The following is a 12,318-nucleotide window of genomic DNA, read 5'->3' on the forward strand; positions in this document are numbered from 1 at the left end:
GGATTGAGCCAGAATTGTCCCCTCCCTCCTTTTCTTTCTCTTTCAGCTGTACAAATGGTGTGTGTACAAACCTTGTGTGCACAAGGCTGTGTCCTGTGCTTGCCAATGACAAACAGTAAGCTTCAGGCAGCTGAGGATGATTTGGGCAGGCAGATACCCCCCCTCCAGTAAAGTTGCAAAGAGAAATGGGCTGGACCTGAAGGCAAATGAGCTGCCTGGCTGATTTCCTTGTCACATTATTGCCACGTCCTACCTTTCCCTGCAAAGAGTTAAAGCACGAAGCCAGTGTTAACCAGCTTGGTGGTGAATGCTATTTCCCAGCTGTGTGGAATCAGTGACTCTGTACACATAGGTTAGTTTGTCAGTCCTCAACTACAAGCCCTGATGCAAATAACTCTCTTCAGGCAAACCTGCTCCTGAACAGAAATGCTGCAGTGTTCAAACGACCATCCCATGGGTTTGCTGTCGTGACCTCTTGCTTTTCCTCTTTCCAGCTGTATCCTCGGGGAACTGTTTACAAAGAAGCCTATTTTTCAAGCCAATCTGGAACTGGCTCAGCTTGAATTAATCAGGTAAAGCATTGCACATGCATGCCTATGAGAAGAGGTACTGCAGAAACTGCTCATGCACACAGGCTCTGTGTTAGAAGAGCCCTCTTTCTCTAACCTACCTGCAAAATAGGAGCAGCAAATGATGGTAACTGCAGATGTGAATAGGTGGGCATTTAGGGGTGTGTGGCTGCTAATGTAGGCGCTGTCTGGAAACTTTGCTGCTGTTCAGTTGAGTGGGTGATGAACCTAAATTACATCTGGCACTGAAAATGTGTTGGGTGGCTTATAAACTAAAGATAACCATTTTTCCTCTTCTCACCATAACTGAAGTGATTAACCAAAACTAGGTTATTGGTACCATAAGTTGCTAAGGAAGAGTAACAACTGTTCCAGCTGAAGCCAGAGCAGTTGGGGTTGGGGCCTCTTCTCCTCCTGGCTGTGTTCCACTCACTGCCCATACTCTGCTCTTCTGGTTGCCAGCCGGCTCTGTGGGAGCCCCTGTCCAGCAGTGTGGCCAGATGTCATCAAGCTGCCCTACTTCAACACTATGAAGCCCAAGAAGCAATACCGGAGGCGCCTGCGTGAGGAGTTCTCCTTGTGAGTCCTGGTAGAGGAGAGGATGAGTACCTGCATGGGGGTTATGTGCAACTCATCTGCTCTCCTTCAGCTCTAGTCTACCTGGCAGGGTAAAGCAGTGCTTCCCCTCCTTGCCCTCTCCAGGAGGGTTTCCTCCTTCTGGATAAGGCTGGAATGGGGTCATTGTCCCTCTTTCTAAACACCTCATCTGCCACAGGTGCCTTCTGGAGGGCTCGTGACACTTAGGCAGGGTCTGCACTGGAAAGCACTCTTGTCAGTGTTGTGTTCCACAGTGCTAAGGCTGGCTGACCTCAGAGACGTGCTCCCTGAGGGGAGAGAATGATTGTGTGATAATCCCGTGGGATTTCTAGCTGAGCTGCTCTTCCTAAACAGCAAAAATTCCACTGAAAATACCCCATATCTGATGCCTGTTCTGGTGATGCCTTTGAGCTGCTGCCCCACATAGTAACCCATTTTGACTGCAAGGCCTGAGGGGCCTCTCTGAGCGTGCCTGTTCACAACAAGCCCTGAACTCAGCTGTATTCCCAACTCTCCCCAGCATTCCTTCGTCTGCTCTTGACCTGCTGGACCACATGCTGACACTTGACCCTGGCAAGCGCTGCACAGCAGAACAGGCCCTGCAGAGCGACTTCCTTAAGGATGTTGACCTCAGCAAGATGGCTCCTCCAGAGTAAGTTCCAGTGGGTTCCCTGCTAACAAGCTTTGGGAAAGAGCCCCCCTGGCTTGCCCTTGGTGGGGGGGAGGTCAGTCAGAGTTCTGATTTCTGGATTCTTGTTGTGTGTTCTGTTGTATGGCTGAGCAAATAGCTCTTCCTGTGCTCTTGGGTATCAGGCTGGGGTTAGAAAGCTCAGTTTAATGCTTGCAAGGTGCTCTAAAACTCTATTGGAGGATACAGGAGAGTAGCATGTAGCATCCCCCCTGTCCTGTGTGCCAGGGGGACTGGCTAGGCCTTGTTTGTGCCACTTGCTAATTGACTCAGGGGCTGTTGAGCAGTGTCACATGCGGCTCTTTTCTCCCACTCCAGTAATCAAGGGATAAAGCTCTGCTCTTACTGGGTGCAAGTAGCTTTTGAGGTTCCCTTTAGAGTTACTAAAGGCAACTAATTCCTTAAAGCTACCAGATTCAGCTTGGCAAGCTTGTGTGCATTATGGCTAACCCAGTCCAGCCGGGAGGGAGATCTGGGTGCAAGTGAAATGATTCCCATCCAGTTCTACTGCTTTGCCCCGTCTTGGAATATCCATGCTTGTCCTGCAGCACTAATGACTTCCTGCCCTCTTTGAGGGTTACCCCGTATCCTGGGCTGCATCAAAAGGAGTGTGACCAGCAGGTTGATGGAGGTGATCCTGCCCCTTTACTCTGCTCTTGTGAGACCTCACCTGGAGCATTGTGTGCAGTTCTGGTGTCCTCAACATAAAAAGGACATGGAACTGTTGGAACAAGTCCAGAGGAGGCCACGAGGATGCTCAGGGACTGGAGCACCTCCTGTATGGAGCCAGGCTGAGAAAGTTGGGGCTGTTCAGCCTGGAGAAGCGAAGGCTGCGGGGAGACCTCAGAGCAGCTTCCAGTGTCTGAAGGGGGCCTACAGGGATGCTGGGGAGGGACTCTTCATTAGGGACTGGAATGATAGGACAAGGGGTGATGGGTTCAAACTGAAACAGGGGAAGTTTAGATTGGATCTAAGGAGGAAATTCTTTCCTGTGAGGGTGCTGAGGCACTGGAATGGGTGCCCAGGGAGGTTGTGAATGCTCCATCCCTGGCTGTGTTCAAGGCCAGGTTGGACGAAGCCTTGGGTGCCATGGTTTAGTGTGAGGTGTCCCTGCCCATGGCAGGGGCTTGGAACTGGATGATCTGAAGCTCCTTTCCAACCTGAACTATTCTATGGTTCTGTTCCACACTGCTGTGTGTCCTCACTGCCGAGTGTTGTTCTCTTCCAGCCTCCCGCACTGGCAGGACTGCCACGAGCTGTGGAGCAAGAAGCGGCGGCGGCAGCGGCAGAGCGGCATCGCGGTGGAGGAGCCGCCGCTCTCCAAAGTTTCTCGGAAAGAAACTACCTCTGTTCCAAGCACAGACCCTGTCAAAAACAACAGCAGTCCTGTGCCCCCCCAGCCCGCCCAGCTCAAAGCAGAGCCTGGTGCTGCAGATGCAGTAGGTCAGTGCCAAGCCTGGTCTGTTAAAGGTTCCTGATACCGTTACCTCCCTGCTCTCTCTGGCCTGGGGGTGTGGAGGTTTGTGTCTGGGTTGAAGCCAGGCTCATTCTTTCACCTCTGTCTCTACAGAAAGGAGAATTCCAGGTTTTCCCCATCCTGATTTCCTCAGGGATCTCTTGCTGATGAGCTGTGAATTTGTCCTAGGTTGGTTCTGAAACGTGCTTCCACAGAGATGAATGGAAGGACTTACTGAGTCACTGAAGTACCAGACCATAGGCTGGAAGGTGCAGCCGTGTACAGGGTGTGCAAATGAGCTGAACTCCATAAAGCTGAGGCATGGGATCTCTCAAGCTAGTGGCTGATGGGTGCAAGTGTACAGTATTACACTCTGCTTAGTGCAGGCAGGATCCCTTGGTCATAGAGGCTTGCAGGACCAGGTTTCTAAAAGCGTGACCAACCTTCCTGTTGAGTTGGAGGGGAGGTATCTTGATTCCTGGCAATGCAGAGCTATGCAAAGCTCCCCAGACCATGCTGATTGTTCTATAGAAGCCTTATAAAAACCCAGATACAGCTAAAGCTTTCTTTGTCTCAGATGTTGTGCTGACAAGTAATGGGGAAGACAGTTCTTGCTCCAGGGAATGCACAATCCATGTGTTCAATGAAACATGGCAGATGGACAAAAGGTGGTGGTTGGATTAAAAAGCAGCTGAGGAAAGTGAGTGTTGTGTTCTTAGTTGCCTACCAGCAAGAGGAGCTTCGTTTTAAGCTTCTAAACCCAAACCTTTGCAGCTTTCTGCCCTAAAAGCTTGCCTTACAAAGGCAGTGGCAGTGTGAAGGGGCAGCGTTGGCACTTGTCACTCGGGAGGCTCTGCTCCAGCATGGTGCAGAGGGAGGTGATGCCACTCGAGGGTTGTGTTTCAGACTAACCTGGATACTTGCAGGTCAGGACAGTCTCCTATGATCCCAGACCAGTTTTCAGCAAGGAATTGCCTTCTGCTTGACCTAATTTCTTTTGCTGTGTCAGGGGAACACACCCTTTCTCCATCCCAAAGAGCAGCTCGGCTTCATCCCGAGAAACTTGCTTCCCAGTGCATAGGGAGTGCTGTTCATCCATGGAATGCTGCAGGAGGGGCTGAGCTGCTCTCAGATGTGCTGCTCTGATTGCCACTGAGGTGGGCTGGGGTTTTCTGTGTTCATCACACGTCCTCAACCTGGCTGCTGTAACTGGTGCTGCCCTTGCTCACCAGTCTGCTCCCTGGGATGCTCAGGCAGGGAGGTCTGGCTCAGCTGAGCTCGGTTTATGCAGCAGCCACGTGTGCTGCTGGCTCTGAGAGGGCTGTGAGGAAGCTTCCCAGAGCACGCAGCTGAACCTCGGGTGAGTGCAGTGTGTGCACAGTGCCACGGGGTGCTGCTGCAGTGCTGTCAGAGCTGATGGCAGGATGGAGGGGGCAAGCTGAGCAAACCCATCCTGGAATCCTCCTCCCGGAGCCTCCCTGCTTTCCCCCCAGCACGGGGTCACAGAGGAGGAGGTGTGCAGTGTCAGGGGTACAGGCTGATGTGATGTAGCTCTGTGTAACCTCCCTGTGATGCTCCTTGTGTTTCCAGCAGGCCTTGGAGAGATCACCCAGCAGCTGAATCAGAGCGAACTGGCTGTTTTACTGAACTTGCTGCAGAGCCAGACTGACCTGAGCGTCCCACAGATGGCCCAGCTGTTGAACGTTCACTCAAACCCAGAGATGCAGCAGCAGCTGGAAGCTCTCAACCAGTCCATCAATGCTCTGACAGAAGCCACCACGCAGCAGCAGGAGTCTCAGGCAGCAGCAGCAGAGGAAGCCATAGAGGAGCCACCCGCAGAGGCGCAGCTACCGGAGGAGCAGGCGACTCCAGAAGCAGCCAGTGCTCAGGGAGACATGCAGAACGTGCTGGCTGTTCTGCTGAGTCAGCTGATGAAGAGCCAGGAGCCTGTTCTGACCCTGGAGGAGAGCAACGGGGAGAAGAGCAGTGAGCAACGGGGGCCGAGGAAAACCCCGACAGTGCAGCCGGAGGAGAGTACAGGTAAATAACGTGCCCGTTGCTCGTGCATCTGGGATGCCACACTCTTGTTTGAGCAGTTCAAGTGTTCCACGTGAGGGCCTCTAGTTCATCTGCAGCCAGGAGGAGCTGAGAGGTGGTGACAGAGGGAGCAGGGGCTGTGGGTGGGAAGAGGAGAGGTGCTGGGTGCCAGAATGGGGGCAACATTCCAAGACTGAGGCAGACACTGACCTACTCCCTGCAGTAAGTGCTCAGGAGGTTTTAACAACTGCAGCAAGCCAGAACATGGCAATACTGCCTTCTCTGCTTCACATCCCCAAAGCATATCAAATCCAGTAGTGCTCCATCAGTGGAAATGAAAGGTTTTGGGGTTTGCTCAGAAATGAAAGGGAAACTCAAGAGGTTCAGTTCTTCCTCCAGCACCCCTAAGAATCAGTTTACACATTCAGGTGGGTTTTTCACCCAGGACGTGGAATTCCTGCTGGTTTTCCCATCTTGCTGCTTATCCCAAGTCTTCTTTCACTGTTCCCTTCCTGCCCTCCTAAAAAAGAAAGAGAAGGAAATAAAGAGAAACGTGCAGAGATGCTTTTGAAGAGCACAAGAACTGAAGTAGTGGCGAGTGAGTGCTGGAAGGGAGGGGGACAGTGGCAGTTGGGTCCAACAGCGACTGGTGCATCCAGCTTGGAGCAGACTTGGCTTGAGTCCTGCCATCCAAAGCTGAGCTCCCCTGGTTCTTGTAGAGCAGGTAGGAGGCATGTTGACAAGAGCTGTTTGTATCAGTGACCGCTTGGATTTCCTTTCCGAAGGTGAGTGTAAATGTCTCCATGTCTCTTGTTTCTGTTGCTTTTTTGGCTTTATTAGCAACCTCCCGTGACGACCTCACCAAATTCTAGGAGCACCTCCTGGGTATGTCTCAGACTCTCCAAGGGAGCCTCTTTTGGCCAGATACACAACTCCTCTGCAATGTAGCTGAACGTGCTGTGTTCTCGTGCCTTCGACACACCCGCCCACCACGAGCCAGTTGTGACCGTGCTTGTCTTTCCTGGTTCTTTTCTCTTCCTGCCCTAGTCCTGGAAGATAACTAGGTTCTTGTAGAGCAGCTTCAATTCAATAACCTTGTGTTCTGTTTATAACGATTTTAAAGGAGATGCTGTCCCCCCAATCGGCTTGGCTTCCCAAATGACCTGAAGATTGTTTTCTGGATTACAATACAATCTAGTTTTAAAGCGGACTGATGGGTGGAGGGGTGGTCCTGGAAGACTACTGGTTTTCACAATAAAGTTTGACCTTTTTAATAACCAGTTTTGCACATGATTTGAGGATCTGATTCAAACAAAGGTGTTTGTGGCCTCTTGTGTCATCGCCAGTAAGACCTTGCATCATGGGGTAGCTGAGCCTGGTGGCTGGACGGGAGGTCGAGGCAGTTCAGTTGTGTTGCTCTGCAGGAGTCAGGATGGGTTGCTGGGAGCAGGTCGTGTCCCATGTTGTCCCCTTGCTGCTTGCACTTAGCAAGGGGAGAGCCAGAGCTTTGGTCTTACCCAGCACCTAACCAGGCTGCTTTGTTGTTCTGCTGCCTCAAAAGCAGTAACACAAAGCAGTGAGAACGTGGTGACAGGGTGTGAAGGGTGCTCTTGTTCTTGCTAGGAGAGAACAAGTCCTCTTGGAACAGAAATCTTGGTGGCTTCAGGTCTGGGTTGGGGATGGGGACAAAAGGGGTTTCTCAGGCTCCAGGGCAGTTTGTGTGTTGCACTCAAGGATTTGTGGGTTGAGATGGCTTTGGGCTCTGTGCTGGAAAATGACAAAACCCAGGAGAAGGGCTGCTGTGCTTTGGGGGCAAGTGGACACAAGAGGTTGTACCCACTCCTTCAGTGTGGCTTTGTGGCTTTCCTAAACCAGTCCCTCACTATGAAGGCACCAGTGAGCCTGGGACCGAAGCAGTAAGGCCACAGCATCCCCCTGCAGCGACCCCATGTGCTGTTGCACAGCTCCATCCATGCATTATCCTTTTGCTCCAAGAGCAGGAATCCCTTCCACGGGTGCCCATGGCTTAGAGGAGCTGTTGCCCACTGGATGCACAGAGGAAACTCATGGATGTTTTGTGTGCGTTGGTCTCCCCTCTGAATGCCAGCTCCTCCATCTCTCCCAGTGCATCCCAACTCCATTGACTGGTTTGGGGGGGGTGGGAGGGAGGGGGGGAAGAATGTTGGTAAATCTCTTGGTGATGTTGTAAGCCGGTGTTTAAAAGCAGTAACCCTTCCACAGCGTGTCCTCCTCGCGTTGTCCCACCAGAGAAGAGACCCCCCGAGCCCCCCGGACCGCCGCCACCGCCGCCTCTCTCCGAAGACGACCTCTCCAGTGCAGCCCAGGAGCTGAACCCGGCCGTGACCGCTGCTCTCCTGCAGCTCTTTTCCCACCAAGAGACGGAGTCGCTCGGCCCCACACCGCAGGAGCATCCCGCTTCCAGAGCCACCGACTACAGCAGATCCCGGCCCACCAGGACTTACAGCAGCGAGAGCTCCGAGGGTGGCTTTGGAACCGAGGAGCTGAATTCAAGCCAGACGCTCCTGGAACCTTCAGCCCAGGCTCTGGGGAAAAGCAGGACCTTCTTGGGCTCCGTGAGCCACCTCGGGGAGACGAGCAGCTACCAAGGCACTGGCTCTGTCCAGTTCCCAGGGGACCAGGACCTCCGCTTCGCCCGCGGCCCCGTCGCCGTGCACACGGTTGGCCAATCCTTCCCTAAATCCGAGGGGAGCAATAACACACTGGTCCATCCCGAGGCCAAAATCCACAACTACAGCGAGCTGGGGCCGGCTGCTTCCAGCGGAGCAGGAACAGGTCACAGTTGGGGTGCCCCAACCCAAGCCACCTCTTCCTATGGGAAGCCGTTCCGTGGGGCTGGCAGAGTGCCTCCGCGGGGAGGACGGGGCCGGGGGGTTCCCTATTGAGCTGCCCTCGTCCTCCCCTCCTTCACCTCCACCTTTTTAGCCCCATGACTTGAGTTTGTGGCCCAGAGCAAGGTCTCCTCTGCATTTCAGCTGCTGCAACGCTCCCCGTTGTTAGTCCTTGCTAGGCTGCCACCGGGCACCCCAGGACTCGCTGGAGGGTCCCCACTTTGGGTGCCTTTGTGCTTGCTTAGTGACAGACCTGAACCCCCAAAGCGGGGGTGAGCTTCCTGCCCTCCATGTTGGGGGGGGATCCATTGCAAATAAGAGGAATGAAACAAAACCCAAGCACAGGGAAATAGGAAATCACTCAATCTCTCACTAGTGCTTCCCTGGGGGGGGGCAGCGCAGGGTTCAGGTATAGGGCTATGGGGAGATGGGTTCCCAAAGTGAGGATTTTGGTTTTTCTTCCCAATTCCCTTTAAAAGAAGAAACCAATAAAAACAAAGGGGAATCTATTGGTGGGAATTGGGTATCCCAGCTCTGGAGAGCCGGGATGGGGCACTGGCTTGGCCTCAATTGATCCTATTGCTGTGAGCTCCAGGGTCCATCTCACTTGACTGTAGCCTTAATCAATGGGCTTTGGGGGTTTGTACCTTTCCTACTGCAACTTCCTAGTGGGAATTGTCTTGGGTTCTTTTGTTCCTTTTCCTTTATCCCAGAGCCGAAGCCAGCTCCTCGCTCCCCAATTCCTGTTTCTCATTTGAAACTTCCAAACCCCACATTGGAGCAGCAGCTCAGCCCTTGGAGGCTTTTCCAGGCATCCCTGCATCATTTCTAGAAGCATATATATATATATATATATATTTTTGTTGTGTTCAAGGAAGTCTCGACGATGGAATCCCTCCTCCTGCAGAGCCCTGCGCTGTTGTCCCTCTCAATGACACTTAAAAGAGATGAATAAAACCAAGGTACATACGGATGAGCTGCTTTTTTGTCCCTGATTAGGCCTTTCCTATGGAAAACCTCCTTGGAGAGCCAACGGGCATCCGAGGTGTGGAAACCTTGGGGGTGTTGGTGATGGGTCTTAGAGGGGGGTAAGACCTTGTTCTATGTGGGGTTTGAGTTCCTGTCTGTGTATGGAGGGGAAGGGCAGATGGAATGCACCTGGATGGGTGCTGTTTGACCTAGGGGGTAGCCTGCCCTGTGCAGGGGAGGAAGGAGGGAGAGGAAACAGCTCTGGTCCATGTGGTGCAGCTGCATGCACAGCAATGAGGAGCTCCATAGCATTGAGCCAGCCCTGAGGATGCAGGATTCCCAGCTCAATGAATTGGGTTTGGTTTCATTTGGGTTTCCTTTGAGTTCCAAAGTTCCCTCCAGAACAGAGGAGCTGGGATGGAGGCACTGAACCAAGCAGGGCTTTGGGTCCTCTCTGTTCCCTCTCCATGCGATGCCAGCTCCGGGATGCAGTGGAGCTTTTGTTGCTGTTATGGCTTTTCCCTTCCCAAACCCATCCTGTTTGGAAGGAGAAGTCGTGCTCCAAGCACTGCATCCTCTTGGGAAGCCGATGCCCATCGCTTGTCCTCCCCTATCAGCCTCTCAAGGAGCTCACGGACCTGTCTGTGCCCCCCACTTGTGGGGGCAGGTTAAGGGGGGGCTCTCTGGATGCCCTCAGGGGTAGAGGTGACCCCATAGACAAGCTCCTGCCCCCCGGCAAAGGATGGCCCCCCCCCCACCTCCTTCCCTTGCTCTGGGGCGGCATCGGAGCTGGAGGTGAGATTGGAGCCAAGCAGGGCCTCTCCCTCCATCTCCAATGGGTTAACTGGTCCCAGCAGGACTCTTTGAGTGGGGGGGGGCAGCTCTCTCCTGCTGCCTTTCCCCCTTTTAAAGGGTCTCTGTACAAAGCAGACAGAAGGATTGATGATGGGGGGGCATTAAAAGGCTCTAGAATGTGGGGCAGGACCCACACAAGCCCTGAGGTCCCCCTTGCCCTCCTCTCCCCCTCTGCACACACCAGGGTTCAAAGCCTCCCTGAGTCCCCCCTCTTGCCCAAAGGCGCCTTTGCTGGGTTTAACCTTTGTCTCTGTACAGATGATTTGTAATATATGGGCTTTTCTTGGGTTTTTTTTTTGGGTTGGTTTTTTTTTTTTCCTTTTCAGTTTCTAAGAATGGAAAAGTGGAGATTGGAAAATTAAAGATTTCCTCTCGCTGTATTTGCCTCCTGTCGCTGCGTCACCGCCTGCACCCATCACCCTCGGCCCTCCCTGCTGCTGGCGTTTGGTACCCAGGGGGTCTTGGGGCTGCTCTGGGTATGGTGGGAGCAGGAAGGAGGAGACCCGGAGCTGTGGGGTTGGGAAGGGAAGCAGTGAGGTTGGGGGTGCCTCCATGTGTGTGCATGGCTCCTGGTCCCTCCTTGGCCATGGGAGAGGAGCTGGGGAGAGGTTGTGCTGCAGCCCTGAGGTGGGAGGGAGCTGTGCCACAGACCATGTGTTACCCATCCCTCCCTCTATCTGTTCATCCTTCCATCCCTCTATCCATCTGTCTATCCCTCCATCCCTCCCTCTATCTGTTCATCCTTCCATCCCTCTATCCATCTGTCTATCCCTCTATCCATCCCTCCATCCATCCCTCTATCCGTCTATCCCTCCATCCATCCCTCTATCCGTTCATCCTTCCATCCCTCTAGCCATCCCTCCATCCATCCCTCTAGCCATCTCGTCTATCCCTCCATCCATCCCTCTATCCATCTCTCTATCCCTCTATCTCTTCCTTTATCCATCCTTCATTCATCCCCTCTATCCATCCATCTATTCCTCCATCCATTCCTTTATCCATCTATATGCCTCTATCCATTCCTCCATCCATCCCTCCCTCTAGCCGTTCATCCTTCCATCTATCTATCCATCTCTCCATCTGTTTGTCCCTCCATCCATCCCTCTATCCATCTGTCTATCCTTCCATCCATCCCTCTATCCATCCCTCCCTCTATCCCTCCCTTTATCCATCCCTTTATCCATCCTTCATTCATCCCCTCTATCCATCCATCTATTCCTCTATCCATTCCTTTATCCATCTATCTATGCCTCTATCCATCTCTCCATCCATCCCTCCCTCTATCTGTTCATCCTTCCATCCATCTATCCATCTATCTCTCCATCCATCCCTCTATCCATCTCTCTGTCTATCCCTCTATCTCTCCCTCCCTTCATCCATCCTTCATTCATCCCCTCTATCCATCCATCTATTCCTCTATCCATTCCTTTATCCATCTATCTATGCCTCTATCCATCTCTCCATCCATCCCTCCCTCTATCTCTCCATCCATCTATATATCCATCCCTCCATCTCTCCCTCAGTCTCTCTCCCCACTGTCTCCAGGAGCCTTTCCCCCAGCCCTGGAGCATGGGAAGGGGCAGGATCCAGGATTCCAGCAGACACAGAGGGGGCTGCTCCTGCTCCAGGGGCTCCCTTTGCTTCCAAGCATCAGCTCCTTCCCACTCCAAGGCTCGATCCGAGCCTCCCTTGCTCCCCGCAGTGCCCCTGCCCTGGTGCTGCTCCATGCCCCCCACCCGGCTCCCATTGCTCTACCTGCTCCTGCTTCAGCATCCCCTGTGCAGATGGCAGGGGGCGGCCGGAGCGAGCCCCTGATTTATGAGCAGGCAGCTGGGAGCCGGGAATCGGCCTCCAGGAGCCAGGAATCGGCCTCCAGGAGCCGGGAATCGGCCTCAAGGAGCTGGGAATCGACCTCCAGGAGCCGGGAATCAGCCTCCAGGAGCCGGGAATCGGCCTCAAGGAGCCTGGAATCGGCCTCCAGGAGCCAGGAATCGGCCTCCAGGAGCCGGGAATCGGCCTCCAGGAGCCGGGAATCGGCCTCCAGGAGCCGGGAATCGGCCTCAAGGAGCCTGGAATCGGCCTCCAGGAGCCGGGAATCGGCCTCCAGGAGCCGGGAATCGGCCTCCAGGAGCCTGGAATCGGCCTCCAGGAGCCGGGAATCGGCCTCCAGGAGCCGGGAATCGGCCTCAAGGAGCCGGGAATCGGCCTCAAGGAGCTGGGAATCGACCTCCAGGAGCCGGGAATCAGCCTCAAGGAGCCGGGAATCGGCCTCCAGGA

The 12,318-nt window shown here is 53.7% G+C and overlaps 1 protein-coding gene across 1 annotated transcript; it reads left to right on the forward strand.

Moving 5' to 3' along the window:
* Positions 1 to 474: 474 nt before the first annotated feature.
* Positions 475 to 8,408, forward strand: LOC133224209 (cyclin-dependent kinase 12-like; the record flags this gene model as incomplete). The annotated part of the gene is made up of 6 exons (XM_061375562.1): positions 475 to 572; positions 1,032 to 1,148; positions 1,687 to 1,818; positions 3,083 to 3,297; positions 4,901 to 5,350; positions 7,589 to 8,408. Coding segments are annotated over 6 exons (1,695 nt in total), but the record flags the coding sequence as incomplete, so codon positions are not given.
* Between the last annotated feature and the right edge of the window lie 3,910 nt (positions 8,409 to 12,318).

The sequence above is a fragment of the Neopsephotus bourkii genome, unplaced genomic scaffold, assembly GCF_033783945.1.
Source record: "Neopsephotus bourkii isolate Nb327-2 ecotype Australia unplaced genomic scaffold, CSIRO-AGI_Nbou_v1 NB_191, whole genome shotgun sequence".
NCBI lineage: Eukaryota > Metazoa > Chordata > Aves > Psittaciformes > Psittacidae > Neopsephotus > Neopsephotus bourkii.